At 39.1% G+C, this 16610-nt stretch overlaps 1 protein-coding gene across 2 annotated transcripts in view; it reads right to left on the reverse strand.

Moving 5' to 3' along the window:
* nme7 (NME/NM23 family member 7) overlaps positions 1 to 16610 on the reverse strand; it is a 145969-nt gene that overhangs the window by 114617 nt on the left and 14742 nt on the right. For both annotated transcript variants that reach the window (XM_072585193.1, XM_072585195.1), the window contains exons 3-5: positions 12622 to 12788; positions 9970 to 10080; positions 3793 to 3988 (exon numbers count right to left, since the gene is read on the reverse strand). In XM_072585193.1, the coding sequence (XP_072441294.1) occupies positions 3793 to 3988; positions 9970 to 10080; positions 12622 to 12788 (474 nt within the window). The remainder of the gene's footprint in view (positions 1 to 3792; positions 3989 to 9969; positions 10081 to 12621; positions 12789 to 16610) is intronic.

Consider the following 16610-nt stretch of genomic DNA (forward strand, 5'->3'; position numbering starts at 1 on the left):
CCATCCACATAATAATAATTTCACATCCCTGAAACAATTTCCAGCACGTCTCTTTGTATTGCCTCCATAGCTTTCACGTACATTTGCACAGTATTGAATTAGTGTTTTATGTAGGTTTGGAGTAACATTTTCGCTTTTTTAACTATGTTACTATTTATGAATCTCAGCATCCCATCTTCTTGATTAACTGCTTTATTACCATTTTCAAAGATTCCTGTCAGTTCTGCATTTATAGTCATAGACATATACAACTCAGTCCAACTTGTCTATGCCATCCAGATATCCCAAATTAGTCTAGTCCCATTTGCCAGCAATTGGCCCATGTCCCTCTAACCCCTCCATATTCATATACCTAACCAGATGCCTGTTAAATGTTGTAATTGTACCAGCATCCACCACTTCCTCTGGCAGTTCATTCCATACACACACCACCCTCTTTGTGAAAAAGTTGCCCCTTAAGTCCCTTTTAAATCTTTCCCCTCTCACCCTAAACTTATGCCCCCTAAGTTATGAACTCCCTCAGGGAAAAAACCTTGCCTATTTACCCTATTCATGCTCCTCATGATTTTATAAACCTGTGTAAGGTAATTTATGTAAAATGATTTGGATGTGAACACAGAAGGTGTAGCTAGTAAGCTTGCAGATAAGACCAAAATTGGAGGTGTAGTGGACAGTACATAAGGTAACATCAGAGCACAACTGGATCTTGATTAGATGGACCATTAGGCAAATGCAGTTTAATTTAGATAAATGTGAGGTGCTGCATTTGGAAAAGGCAAATCAGGGAAGGACTTACACAGTTAATGATAAGGTCCTGGGGAGAGTTGATGAACAAAGAGACCTTGGAGTGCAGATTCATAGTTCCCTGAAAGTGGAGTCGCAGGTAGACAGGATAGTGAAGGTGGTGTTTGGTGTGATTTCCTTTATTGGTCAGAGCATTGAGTACAAGAGTTAGGAGGGCATGTTGCAGCTGCACAGGACCTTGGCTCGGCCACTTTTGGAATATTGTGTGCAATTCTGGTCTCCCTCCTATGGGAAGGATGTGAAACTTGAAACGGTTCAGAAAAGATTTACAAGGAATTTGCCAGAATTGGAGGGTTTGAGCTTTAGGGAGGGGCTGAATAGGCTGGGGCTATTTTCCTTTGAGCGTCAGAGGCTGAGGGGTGACCTTATAGATTGCATAAGCAAAAGTCCATTATCTGTGTTAAACATTTTAATATATCTGTTTTTTTTCTTATTTTAATAAATACAATAGGCTCACACCTCCATTTTGTAAGCAACACCTTATCTCTGCCAGTCTAAAAGCTTAGAAGGCTAGTTAGTACCTCAAAAATAGATAGTACTAAACTGTAGAATTAAAATCAGAAGGCTTTGTTGATGAATACAGAGCCAATGGATCAACAGCTTGAAAATGAAAATCTACACTATTTATGCAGGCTCACACCATGTCCCTTAGAAACATTCCATAGTGTTTTTTACACAGTGAATAACCTTGGTCAATTAATATTACACCAGCAAGCTAACTCTTAGCGAGACAACAAGGTGCTAAAAACACAAGTTAATGTATGACTGATGTGGTGCCACTGTTTAACAAAGGTGGTAAGGACAAGCCAGGGAACTATATACCAGTGAGCCTGACGTCAGTGGTGGGCAAGTTGTTGGAGGGAATCCTGAGGGACAGGATGTACATGTATTTGGAAAGGCAAGGGCTTATTAGGGATAGTCAGCATAGCTTTGTGTATGGGAAATCATGTTCACAAACTTGATTGAGTTTTTTGAGGAAGTAACAAAGAAGATTGATGAGGGCAGAGCAATAGATGTGATCTATATGGACTTCAGCAAAGCGTACGACATGGTTCCCCATGGGAGACTGGTTAGCAAGGTTAGATCTCATGGAATACAGGGAGAACTAGCCATTTGGATACACAAATAGCTCAAAGGTTGAAGACAGAGGGTGGTGGTGGAGGGTTGTTTTTCAGACTGGAGGCCTGTGACCAGTGGAGTGCCACAAGGATCGGTGCTGGGTCCATTACTTTTCATCATTTGTAGAAGTGATTTGGATGTTAGCATTAATACCTCAAAAAAAGGAGCAGCTATAAATCTTTGAAAAGTGAACAAACTAAGCAGACAGAAGGAACCAAAATTAATAAAAGTGGCATTGATGTTCGAGATGGGCAGCAAGAGACCAGAAGACCCTCAAGAGTTATTCTCAGAAGGGAGCAGGAGCAAATCTCCAGGAAGGTAAACTCCCAAAGTCTGGAATGAAGGACAGACAATAGTGCCAGAGAGAGTTAATTAACTCATGCAGATGATCAATATCAGCAGTTTTATCTTCACAGGATATTTCCAAACCTCCTGCATTCTTTCTTTCCTTCTCTTATTTTCTTTGTCAGCTTCCCTCTGAACCTTCTCAATTGTACTACAAACTGACACCTGTCATAAATAGGCATGCATTTTCTGTTTTATCACCAAGATAGCTCTGGATCTGTTTGCCCTACCTTTCCTTTGCTGTGCTTGAACTCCCTCTTCTTTAAAATGAGCCAAATTCTTGAGATAATCTTAGATTCAAACCTTTTTGTGCTAGAACCATTCTTACCCCACTGGCTTTCTCCCCGTTAATTATTCTTACTTTAGATTGTACTTTTGCCATATCCAACCCAAAATCTATAATACAATAATTAATGGCTTTGAGAATGTTGGTCAACTGGCACTTGATTCACTTTGCCTACCTCATTCCTAAAATACCTAGGCCAAAAATGTCTCCTTTCTCATTGAAAACATACTGTTGTAGAACATTTTTCTGAACTCATTCTAAGAATTCTCCCCCCTCTAGACCTTTTATACTACTACTATTCCTGACTATATTCAGAAAATTAAAGTCCAACTTTATAACTACTCTATAATTCTATAAAATTCCTTGAAAATTTGTTCATCGACATCTTTCTCACTATTTGGTAACCTAGAAACTACACGGAGCAATTTGATTGTACTTATTTTTGTTTCTTAGATCTAGTAAATGGATTTTGTCCTGGACTCTCTAGGTCATCCTCTCTCTCCAGCTTTGCAAATTCCTCTTTCATTAATACTGTTACCATTCTTCCTTTCCCATCTTTTCTAAAAAATATTGTATCCAGGAATATTTAGCATTCACTCCTGTCCTGAGCCAGGTCACTTTTATCATCCATATTATTTCCACAAAGCTAGCTGCTCCTGCAGTTCACCAATCTAATTTCCCACACTCCACACATTCATGTGTGAGCTCTGCAACCCTAATTTAGTCTTTATTATTTTCCCACTTATGCTAAATCCACCTGTTATGTACTCTACTAACTCCTGACCCCTACAGTCCATACAAGTGTGGGCCCAGCCTTTCCTTCAGATTATCAAAATTTTTTTGCAATGGTCAACAGTAAGCTCAAGTGGGATTTGTAACGATGGGACTCAATTTAAAAAAAATTAATTTTACATCTTCCAGTCTAAAAGTTAAGTACTGAAGGATATAATTAAGTAGTTTCCTATCAATTTTCAGGAGGAATAAATGGTTCAAATTGGAAATATCAAATCAATAAGCAAATATTTTCTAAATAAAGTTTTGGATTAAGATCAACTACAAGATAGGTTTTCTTGTTCTATGTTCTTCAAGTTCAATCATTAAGTAACTAGATCAGTATTTCTTCAAGCATTTTAACTGAAGCATTCAGGTTTTAAGCCCTTAAAGACTATTAACTAAATAAATTGGCCTCAGAACACAATTATCTCTCAACCTCACAATTCCATATAAAGAATGCTTACTCGAGCTGCAGTTGCAGCACATTCAGAACCATGAGTATTGGCATTGTCAATTCCATAAAGAGCCCGAATTCTGGCTTCACTTTCTGCTCTCCCAGAATCTGGAGATCCAATTAGTTTCCTCCATGAAAAAACCGCCTCATCTCCCATAATTTCCAGTGCAATAGCAGGACCACAAGTTAAATACCTAAGAAGATCGCTGAAAGAGAAAGAAAATCCCATTATCACCTTTTAACAATTCTACTGAATAATTTGATACATTCAATTTAGTTTCAGCAGAAAAGTTATTAAATAACTTCAACCAGTCATTACAAAGATAAAATCTACAATCTCATGTGAATTGTTTGCTCATTTTATCTCAATTTGTTTGACTAAATGTAGACACGTGACTTAAAATACTAAGTTAAAAAGCACACAACACCAGGTTACAGTCAAACAGGTTTACGTGGACCTACAAGTTTTCGGAGCACGCTCCTTCATCTCTGTGTTATTTGTAATTGTCCACCCCAGTCCAACAGCAGCACCTCCACATCATGGCTACCAGTAAAATATTAAGATCTAGTAAATTGTTTTACTGGAAACTTTTTTGTATGTTATGGATTCAAACACATTGAATTTACACTACATATTTATCACATTTTAGTAAACTGCAATTATGCAATAGTGCAGCAACATTACGAACGAAGTTTTGATGATGCACAATGAATCATTTCTTTCTTTAGAACATAGAACATAGAACATAGAACAATACAGCACAGAACAGGCCCTTCGGCCCACGATGTTGTGCCGCACTTCTATCCTAGATTAAGCACCCAGTTTTCTTTCTTGAAAACTCCCATTTTCCAGCAATGACAACAATACAGGAACAACTGAGAGAAAGTGAGGACTGCAGATGCTGGAGGTCAGAGTCGAGAGTGTGTTGCTGGAAAAGCACAGCAGGTCAGGCAGCATCTGAGGAACAGAAGAATTGATGTTTCGGACACAGGACCATTCCTGATGAAGATCGCTTATGCCCGAAAGGTCAATTCTTCTGCTCCTCAGATGCTGCCTGACTTGCTGTGCTTTTCCAGCAATACGGGAACAATACCTTATAAAAAAAAATTTCTTTGGTGAAGTCTATTGTCTTTACTTTTTGAAGACTGCTATTGATTAAAAAATTAACATTGAATATCGTTAGGCAAGACTGCTCAACATCAGTAAATAAAATCAAAGGAATCATGTCACTCACAAAAACTTGCATTTATATCAGGCCTTTAGCACAGTAAAATATTTAATGACACTTCACAGGACCATGACATCACACTTCACAAGGAATTAAAGACAGCCTGCTACAGATAGATTGCTAGGAGCAAATTACTGCAGATGCTGGAATCTGTACTGAAAACAACAAATTCTGGAGATCACAGTGGGTCAGACAGGATCCATGAAGAGACAGTAAGCTAACATTTTGGATCTAGATAATGAAGTAAAGTGTGGAGGGGACAGAATTTATGCTATAATTTGGGGGAATGGAGGGGGGGCGCGGTTAGTGGATTTAGGGTGCTGGTGCAGAAAAGATAGTAATAGTTCAGATAAAGTGACTAGAATGTGAGGTTGACAGAAAAATGGTGTCTCTCCTACCAGACTTGAAAGGACAGACACTGGGATGGGGAAAGGGAGACAGGAGAGAGGACATGATAACAAGTGAAAAAGAAAGGGAAGAAATGGTTCACAATTGGAAAGGTGTTGGAATCAATAAAGTCCGAAGGCTGCAAAGTGGCAAGTTTGGAAATGAAATGTTGTTCCTCCAGTTTGTGCTGTGATTCATTAGATCACTGCAGCCTGCTGTAACTGACATGTTGGCATGCAAGCAGGATTCATGATAAAATGACTGGCTACAGGAAGCTCAGAGTCCTGCTTGTACACAGACCTGAGGTGTTCCACAAAGCAATGACCCAGTCTGCATTTGATTTCTCCAATATAGTGTAGGCCACATTGGGTGCAGCAAATACAGGTTAAAAACTGTTTAGGCCCTTGAATGGAGAGCAGGGAGGAGGTCAAGATGCAAATTTTGCACTTTCTATGGTTACGTAGCAAGGTGCCATGTAGGGTTGGGGTGGTGGGGGATTTTGGTGGTTGTGGAATGGACTAGGATGTTTGGAGGGAATAATCCTGATGAAATGCAGACAGGAAGAGTGAGGGCAAAATGCATTTGGTGGTGGCAGCATTCTCCGAGTTGTGTGAAATGGCGGAGAATGATCATTTGATAGCAGAAGCTGGTGGGATGAAAAGTGAGGTCAGCGGAAACCCAATCACACTGGTGTGAGTGATGGGAAGGGGCAAGGGCAGAAGCACGGGTGATAGGGCCCTCAACCACATTTGACTTGTCAACCACAGTGGGTGGCAAACCACGGTCACTGAAGAAGCAAGCCATGTAAACAGTGCTGTTTTGAAAGGTGCCATCATTTGAACAGATGCAAAGTAAGCGAAGGAACTGGGAGAATGAGATGGAGTCCTTACAGGACGTGGAGTGTGACAAGCTGTACTGAAGGTATCTATGGGAGTCAGTGGCTTTGTAGTTAATGGCAGTGGACACTTCATTCCCAGAAAAAAAAGAGAGGTCAAGGAAAGGAAGTGAAGTGTCGGAAATGGAGGATGTGAAGTTTATAGAGGGGTAGAAATTGAATGAAGTTTTCAAAGGTCCTGGTGGGAGCATGAAGCAGCACCAAAGCAGTTCTCGATGTATCAAGAAAAGAGTAGTGCAAGGGGGGCAGTGTAAGACTGGAACAAGGATCATTCCAAATACCCCATAAAGCGGGTGCCCATTTTGACTTGGTAGATGTGGCAAGTTTGAAATTAGAAGGAGAAATTGTTCAGTGGTGGGACAACACAGCGGCTCAGTGGTTAGCACTGTTGCCTCACAGCACCAGGGACCTGGGTTCGATTCCTGCCTCGGGCAACTGTCAGTACACATACCTCCTGGCGATCTAACTTCCTCCCACAATCCAAAGATGTGCAGGTCAGGTGAACTGGCTATGCCAAATTGCCCATAGTCTTCATTAGTCAGAGGGAAATGGGTGTGGATGGGTTACTCTTTGGAGGGTCGGTGTGAACTTGTTGGGCCGAAGGGCCTGTTTCCACACTGTAAGGAATCTAATCTAATCTAATCAAGAGTGAACAAGTTCGGCCAGGCAGAGGAGAGCAGTGGTGGATGGGGTTTGTTTAGGCCCCTGGTCAAGGCAGAAGCCCAGAGCTCTCAGACCATCCTGGTGGGAAATGGAGGTATAGAGGAATTGGACATCCATGGTGAACAGGAGGCAGTCAGGGTCAAGGAACTGGAAATTGTCAATATGGTGGAGGGCAGATAGATTGCTAACTTGACCAAATAGCAAGGGATGCTGGGTACACTGGCCAAGTAAAACTCTGAAATCACAAAATCCCCTCCCCACCACACCACCCCAGATCCAACCCTTCAACTCTAATCCACCCTCTTGACCTGACTTAACTGTCCATGTTCTTTCCCATCTACCCGTTCTACACTTCCTACTAACCTATCACCATCACCTCCCACCTTTGCACACCTATCACCATGCCACCTACCTTTCCCCTAGCCTCACCCTCCTCCCCCTATTTATTTCTCAACCCCCTTCCCAGTCCTGAAGGAGGGTTATGCATAAAACATTCACTCTCTTGCTTCTTAAAAGCTGCCTGGCCTGCTGTGCTTTTTCCAGCACCACACTTTATCAATTCTGACTCTCCAGCATCTGTAGTCCTCAATTTCTCCCAGCCAGCGATGCCTACGTTCCATGATTGATGAAAAAAAGTCAACCCTTGCAGAGGCACCCTGAGACCAAGATAATTGACCATCAACAACCATAACCATCTTCCTTTTTGTGCCAGGTATGACTCCAACCATTGAAACAATTTCCCCAATTTACAAATAACTCCAGTTTAACTAAGATTCCGTGCTGAGTCAAATGCGGCCTTGACATCAAGGGCAGTCACTCCTACCTCACATTTGGAGTTCAGTTCTTTTGTCCATGCTTAGACAGAGACATAAAAAGGTTTCGAGCTGTGTTGCCATGCCAGAACCCAACTCACAGTCAGTGAGCAGGTTAACATTGAGCAAGCGGTGCTTGATAGTACTGTTAATGGCCCTTGAATTACTTTGCACATCGTTGAAAGTAAACTGACGAGTGCAGTAATTGACTAGGTTGGATCTTTTTTCCTCACCCACATTGTTAGTTACATGACAATGTTGGGGAATGGACAAATCAGAGCCGTATCTTTGTTGAAATCTTCTTTGGTATTCTGAAGTTGAAATGACTGTTGCTCCTGACTGGTAAAATTAAACTATTTGCATGTTAACTAGCAGGTCCGTTAATTCTTTGATGTTGTAAATGTAATAAACATTCTTTAATCCAGAATGGAAGGACCAAGGTCAGAGACAAAAAAACAGGTAACTTTCCTGCTGTGCTGAAAGATTGTATGTTTCAGGCTGAATGTAACCCTCACTAATCTGGCACTCATTTGCCACTGCAACTGCTGCTACTCCAGCACATTCTTCCATTCTCCTCCTGACACCAGGATTGGCTAGCTGGTTTGAGGATATAAATGTCAAGATCATGGCCAGAATTCCCTGCTTCTGTGTTTCCTAACACATACCTCAGCAGTTGTTTCTATTTTCTCTCTCTCATAATAAGTGAAACTAACATGGTCATTCTAACAGATGAGAGATTTAACAAACAATCAAGGTATTTTTCAATGTATAATATCAGTTACATCACACTGTAAACTTTTGCTATAAATTCTGTGTCTTATAATTGTATACTCCACAACCACCTGATGAAGGAGCAGCGCTCCGAAAGCTAGTGCTTCCAATTAACCCTGTTGGACTATAACCTGGTGTTGTCTGATTTTTAACTTTGATTCATTAATGATCTCAAAATCAAAAGTATTCTAGACAACAGCAAACACAATGAGTGATTTTTACATCCAGTTTGAAATGGGAGAAGAATGAGTCTAAGACTAGTATTTTAAACTTAAGTAAGGTCAGCAGGGATAAGTGGCAGGTTTGTTATTAGACAGAATATAAGTGTTAATAGAAGATACATAATAGCTTCTGTGTGTGTGTGTGTGTGTGTGTGTGTGTGTGTGTGTGTGGGGGGGGGTTAACTACATGCTAGTTAGCTTGATGTGTGTCATGGGGAAGGTACTAGAATTAAATCATTAAGGACATTAAGCATATTTCCAAGTGCCCAGACTATAATTAGGAATAGACAGTATTGATTTATGGTTAAAACAAGGACTGCAGATGCTGGAAACCAGAGTCTAGATTAGAGTGGTGCTGGAAAAGCACAGCAGGTCAGGCAGCATCCGAGGAGCAGGAAAATCGATGTTTCGGGCAAAAGCCCTTCATCAGGAATAGCTTTATAGATTTATGACAGAGAAATCAAAGAACCATTGAAAACTCATTGAAAGAGGTCAAAGTTGCCCAATCTAATCCAAGTTACCAGCATCTCATCCATAGCTTCATAAATTAAGTGCAACAGCTGTAGATCTATGTTCCTTTTAAATGAACAGAGTTTCTGACTCAACAACTAAACTGGGCATTGAAATGCAGACACCTAACAACCTGTGGGTGAAAAGGCTTTTTCTTATATCCCCGCAATTAATAAGGGGCTTTGATAAGTGGAAAGGAAAGACCTGTTTCTACTTGTGGAGAGGTCAATTACCAGGTGCCACAGACTTAAGGTGGTTATTATTTGATAGGACATGAGAAGAACTGATTTTCACCCTGAAAGTAATGGGTGTCTTGTATGATTTAAAAAAAAACAAATATTTTCTGGAGCAAAGATGTACTGCACATGCATCATATACTGTACAGCACAAACATTGCAAACTTTGCATGTGCAGTCTGCTACATTCACTGGTTGCAAAAATCACTGTAATGTTCACCAGGAATGCATCCTTGTGACTAGCAGGACATGCTATGTCATAAGCACAAGTCCATAGATGTGAGGAAGCACAGCCTATTCCTTGACTGCTAAACAGTGGCACTTAAACTGTTGATGTTTTTTTCCATCCCAGATAAGGCTGCAGTTCTCAATGTAGAGACGTTGCTTTACAAAGGAGGTTTTGAAATTCAACAGATCAAGAAAGCTTAACAGCATGAATTTTAAAAACTAGTGAATTATTTACCTTGTCAGGTCTATCATTTTTGCCTTGGATATTACAAGTCCTGAGCTGTACAGCCGGTCAACCAATTTTCCGAATTTAAGATCAGAACCTGGCTTTATTATACCTAGTGTCCTGGAAGAGAAATAAAGAGCAAAAAGGTTGTTCAATATCTAGGCTATAACATTGTGAATTTTAATTAAAGTGAGTAACATAGAAGAAATCCCAATTCTAGATTATTGGGGAAAAATGTAATTTGCCATTTTGCTAGTGCCAGTAACAAAATGTTTTCCACAAATTTAGGTTTTACGTTTCAATTCTGACAGGCGCAAGGGAAGAAATCAAATAAAAATGGATCTATGTGCAGAAGGTAGATGATATCTGGTTTAGAGAAATAAATGCTGAAAGTGAAGAGTTAATCCATCTTTTCTTTCTTCAAAGCCTACAGACCCAAAATGTATTATAATCTATTTGTATTGCTGGAAATATAAAAATGTAATGACCCTTTGTTTTATAATATAAACTGAGAGAAATGGAAGCTTGGTCACATGTTGCAGAGAATATACCTTTATTTGCATTTGATGTTTGCGTGTGGCACATTATATTCCCCCTCCAACATCATTTCAATTTTATTCTGTTCTTATTTTTGTATGCTCCCTTATTTTTTTAAACTGTTGACTAGTGCTTGTAAATTTAGTTAGTGACAAGGATGATGCTTTACTTCTCAAAAGGGTCTTGCAGCACAGTGGTACAGTCCCTAGCCCTGAGTCAGAAGGCCCGGGTTCAATTTTTACCCCCACCGGAGGTATATCATAACTTGTCTGATTAAAAACATTAAGAGGTGAGCTCTTTGATTTGGTGATTAGAAAGCTTGGTGGTGGGTTTTAATAGAAAGAAAGGCAAAAGAAAAGGATAGAAAAGAAAAGAAACAGGGACCAAGGGGCTTTACTGTTACGATGATAGTGCTCCGACCACTGAACCAGGAGATCCAGGGTTCAAGTCACACCTGCTCCACAATGAGAAAGAACACCTCTAAACAACTTGATTAGAAAATATCTGAAACAGGAACCAATTGATAATAGAAAAGAACTGGGAAGAGGAGAGCAGGAAAATGTCTCTGCGAACAAATCATGTAATTACATTCTCATTGCTTCAAGACTCCAAAATCGATGATTTAATAAAATGAAAATGATAGCATTAATTTTCATGTTACTGATGGCACCCAACTCTACCTCATCAGCATCCCTTTCGATTCTTTCACTGTTGCTAACTTATTAGGCTGCAAATTTCCTCAAATTACATCCTGCTCCCATCTGTGCATTTACAAAGGCTGTCTATCTTGACGGGGTGCTGGATACCTTAGGAGAGTGAGAGCAAGAGCACGAGAGGAAGAAAGATAATGGGACGGCAGTAAGAGAAAAGGAGGTGAATAAAGGAAGAAGAGGAAGCGGGAAGAGGAAATGCTCTACTTTTGTAAGGCAGTGAACGTAGCCGTTCGTTATAGATGAGAGGGGTTTTAAATATGTGTAAAAGTTTAGTTATGTTTTTCCATAGAGAATAGGGAAAAACCCATTGGGTCATATCTTCTCACCCAGGGATGGGCAGATTAGATGTCTATGCACTAAATTTCATCCTGTTCCTAAAGGTATGGGCATAAACAGACCTATAGTCAATTCCAGAGACAGCTGGCAAAACTATTTCTCACTCCATAAGGTGCATGGTGGCTCAGTGGTCAGCACTGCTGCCTCAAAGCATCAGGGACCAGGGTTTGATTTCAACGTCAGGCGACCATCTTGTATGGAGTTTGCACATTCTCCCTGTGTCTGCGTGGGTTTCGTTCGGGTGCTACGGTTTCCTCCCACAGTCCAAAGATGTGCAGGTTAGGTGAACTGACCATGCTAAATTGCTCAGTGTTCAGGGATGTGTAGGTTAGGTGCATTAGTGAGGGGTAGAGTAATTGGGTATGGGGAATTGGTCTGGTGGGTTACTTTTCGGAGGGTCCATGTGGCCTTGTTGAGCCGAATGGCCTGTTTCCACACTGTTGGGATTCTATGATTCTACAACTTCCAAGACTATTGCATGACCATTTTTCAGCACATATCCAACTTACTGCCTCTTTGAAGGATTGTAATAAACCAGTTCACTATTAACTACAAAAGTAAACTTATGGACATCCACCTTCCCTCCCTGCTTCCTCACTATATAAACTTGAATGCTCATTCTAAGACAGCCTTTATGCCTCAACTTTAACAGGATTAGATTTTCACCAAGTCTCTCTCTCTCTCAAGTACATAAACAATGCGCCATTTATATTTATAACTCAAAGTTCACAACACTAAGCTAGGGAGAGTTTCTTTGAATTTACAGGAAATTACTAATACATTAATTTGACTAAAGCAATAAAAATCAGCTGAACTATATGCAAACACTGATCCAATTCAAGCACAGGAAACAAAAACAAAACAAAATGATGGATTCATTCAAATACGTGACCATTTTATAGACGAACTGCTCCAGTCAAAATTTGATAAGCTCTACCATCATATTACTGTGGGATAGGATTTTCACAATTAGTGAATCTTATGTGTCTGAATGGCATTTTAATACTAATTTAATCCAATTACACCTTCAGTCATTAGTGTGAACTCTGAATATAACTTGAAACTAAATTCTTACTTTTGTTTCTTATTTCCCAGTTTGAGAGCTGTGTATTGGTCTCCATAGCCTACTAAATGGAGCTGACGAGCATACACAGTAATTACACTGTCAACGAACAAGTCTTCTTGCCGCAATTGTTCATATTTTGTCCGTTTCAGAAAGGTACGGCGGTTCTTTATATCATACTGTAAAATGTCAAAATTGGATATCAACATATTTATTCACAAAATAAAACAACTCCCTAAAAGAAGGTTAAAATAACATCACACACAAAATTACAAACACTTTCCACAAAAGAGCACAAAGTGTTCACATTACGAAAAAAAATTCCCACAAGCTGCCAGCCTGCCACAGCTCCTACATTAATTCACTGGCGACAGTCATTCCCTTAAGAATATAGTTGTCTGCTTTCTTTCAATAAATTGAAGTTGACGCCTACTTGTGCAGTAGCGGGATCCGGAATGCAACAATAACACTCCCTTGTGATCTGGACTGGCTCTCTGTTACCAAAATGCATGAATTGTTTTAATATTTTGGAAAGCAGACCAGGTATTGTTTCGTTGGTTTGGAAACAGCTGAAGTCCACAGTAGACAAAACATGCAGAATGCTGAGTATGATGAAATTAACCTTGGTATAATCAGTTGAATTTGCATTCCAATGAAAAAAAATAGATTCACTAGCCAACTTGGACAGGCTCAACACTGAAAGACAGACTTGTTCTGCCACCTGTCATTTTTACAATACAGATGTTATTACTTCCTCACAATCTTTCTGCTGTTTTGACTGACTTCCAATTCCAAGTTTCAACACAGCCAGCCCCATGGGAATGAATTGGCTTGGAGGTTAAAAGTAGCAAAATGCTAACTGCAGTATTCCAGAAATGGTCTCAACTGCCACATTATAGCCATTCAATTTTCAGAGGTATTGGCTCAGCATAGCACACAAGTCTAAGAACCCAAAGATAAAGTGAGCAATCGATTAGTGCAAGGAATGGAGGGCAATTCTGATGGATATGATTAAGCAAAACTAGTGCCTACTGTGTCCATGTGATACTGACAACACCATAAATAACAGGGTTCAGAAATAGACAAACACAGAGATGACCAAGTTGACCAACCTGAAGCAATTAATAACATCACTGTAGAGATATCTGCACCAGATGGATTTCAGTAGTTCAAGAATTATACTCCAAACCATCTCCTTAAGGAGAATGGACAACATATGCTAGCTTTATCAGCAATAAAAGATTTATTTTTAAATTAAGTTTCAGGCTCCTAATGAGTCATGAACATCAAGAGGATTGGAGGAAAGGTATATTAACTGAAGAGTCAGAGACTTGTTGCCAATGGTCGTGAGTTTGTGGGATACTAGCCAAGAAAGTAGTGGAGGCAGGGTAGAAGTAGATAAATTCTTGATTAACAATGGAGTGAAAGGGTATCAAGAGAAGGCAGTAAAGCAGAGTGGAGACCACAATCAGATCAGTGGAGCAGTTTCAAGGGCCAAATGACCTACTCCTGCTCATAATTTGTACATTTATATGTATAATGCACAACAGGATGATTTCTTAGTAAAAACGGAAAGAACTTCAGATGCTGTAAATCAGTAACAAAAACAGACGTTGCTGGAGTAGCTCAGCAGGGCAGGCAGCATCTGTGAAGAGAAATCAAAGTTAATGTTTCTGGTCCAGTGACCCTTCCTCAGATAAGTTCACACATGCTACCAGACCTGCAGAGCTTTTCTGGCAACATCTGTTTTTGTTGAGGATAATTTTTATTGTGGCAATGACAGTCTACCAACACCAAATGTATAACAGTACTAAACAACATAGCAATGGTCTCAGTACTTTGGATGTATAGTGAAAATCGTTATTTGTTGCATCTGTCAACATTAAAGGAAACTAAAAGACATTCTGTGCTCAAAGTTGATATTGCAACTAATGATGGGACACGAAGTAAGGGACATAAATATAGGTTTTGGGTAAGAAAAACAAGAAAGTGGGGAGGGAATGCTAAACCTTTTGAAAATAAAAACACACAAATAATAATAATTTTGAACTTGTTTGCTAGAAGGATGGTAGAGGGAGATAATAATTGATTTGAGATGAAAATTGAATAGGCACTGCAGGGAAATATACTTGCAGGGCTATAGCAATTAGCGGGAAAACTGAACTTACTGAATTGATACCCAGACAGAACTGAGGACTGCAGATGTTGGAAACCAAAGTTTAGATTAGAGTGATGCTGGAAAAGCACAGCAGGTCAGGCAGCATCTGATGAGCAGGAAAATTGATGTTTCGGGCAAAAGCCCTTCATCAAAGGGCTTTTGCCCGAAACGTTGATTTTCCTGCTCCTCGGTCGCTGCCTGACCTGCTGTGCTTTTCCAGCACCACTCTAATCTGAATTGATACCCAGACAGCCAGCATGATTTCAATGGGAAATGGCCTTCATGCAGTAATGACTTTATAACTCAATAATGCTGATTTAGTTAACTGTATCTTTTGCAGTTGTTAATGACACAATGGCAATGACTTGTATTGAAAATCCAATTTCAAAGTCTATTTGCATCATCCCATTTTTAGGGATTAATGGAGGATTATCTGATTCATCCTTTTAACAGACTAAATTAAGCTCCTGACACCATCTGTACATAAAGGCAACATTTCACCAAGTTGATCAAAGATCAAATTTGTAGTTATGAAGAAAATGGGTGAGTGAAAAATTCATACTTAATTGATCATATAGTCAGACATTGCTCATGGGATAACTTTAAAGTGACATCAAACAGTAGAACTCGGAAGTCTCATCTCAGGTTTCATTTACATTTAAGGCAGCAATATTTTGGATAATTTTACCTTGCAAAATTTAACATAGCTTCAACTGATGTACTAAACTGTTCCATTTTCATCTCACTGAGTAGAGGACCATCTTTGTATAAAATTAGTAAACCCTTTGTTTAAGTAGTAAGTATTTTTTAAACGTTTTACTAAAGTAACACAAATTTTGATTAAACTATAAAATTAATCAAGGCAGAAGGTTAGAAACTAGGTAATTTCAAACCTTAGGCATCCATGTACAAGTAATTTATAAGATAGAAATTGATTCCAGTTCTAAAATGCTAGATAACTTAATTTTTAGTGGAGTAAGGTGGCGATTATAATCCCTAGAGTCACAGAACATCTGTTCCATCCTTAGTGTAATGAAGGTCTAAAAGTTTGGTATCAATTCTAAGTGCATAGTAATCTTGTTAATTCTCAGGTCGACGAAGCTCAAAACTATTTAAAGCAAGTGCTTTTCATTTTTTAAAAACAAAATCATGTATTGTTTCTCATCTTATGTTGATGAGATCCCTTGTATCTACTTAGAGTGTAAGCTGTAATGGTTTAAGTCAATAGTGATCCTCACAGTCAGACAGAATAATGCAAAAAAAAAGCATACATTCAGATTTTCAAATCAGTTACAGGAGGCAGTCAACTGTTGATTTCGAACAAACTAACTCCTTTGGAACATTGCAATAGTTTAGTGATCAGGAAACGAGTATTTATTAAAAATTCAATTTCAGACTTCTGTACATATGCTAGAACCTCATTCAATCATTACATACTAAAGACCCCCAAAAGGAAAATTAAATTGACAAATAATCACAGGTTCCTAAACTTGGGAATTAATATAATGAATAAGTAAAACATTTAAATGCTGTTATATTTGAATAAGAAATTGAGATAGAATAAAAGAAAAAAATGAAATACAGAGAATCTATAAATTAAATGATCTTTTGCATAAGATTTTGACCAGACAATGTTCTAGTTGGCAGATAATCAGAATTATAAATAATAGGGGTACTAAAAATGAGGTTTCCACAATACATGGAATATTGAATTCTATGTCTATGTGGATATATTGTTTCTACATTTCATTCGCTTGCATATTGATACTAATTAATGTTCTGCTATCTCCAGCTAAACCGAACAAAAGCAGAGGCTTGTTTTCAACCTAATGCAATTTAAGAT

The sequence above is a fragment of the Chiloscyllium punctatum genome, chromosome 15, assembly GCF_047496795.1.
Source record: "Chiloscyllium punctatum isolate Juve2018m chromosome 15, sChiPun1.3, whole genome shotgun sequence".
Taxonomy (NCBI): Eukaryota; Metazoa; Chordata; class Chondrichthyes; order Orectolobiformes; family Hemiscylliidae; genus Chiloscyllium; species Chiloscyllium punctatum.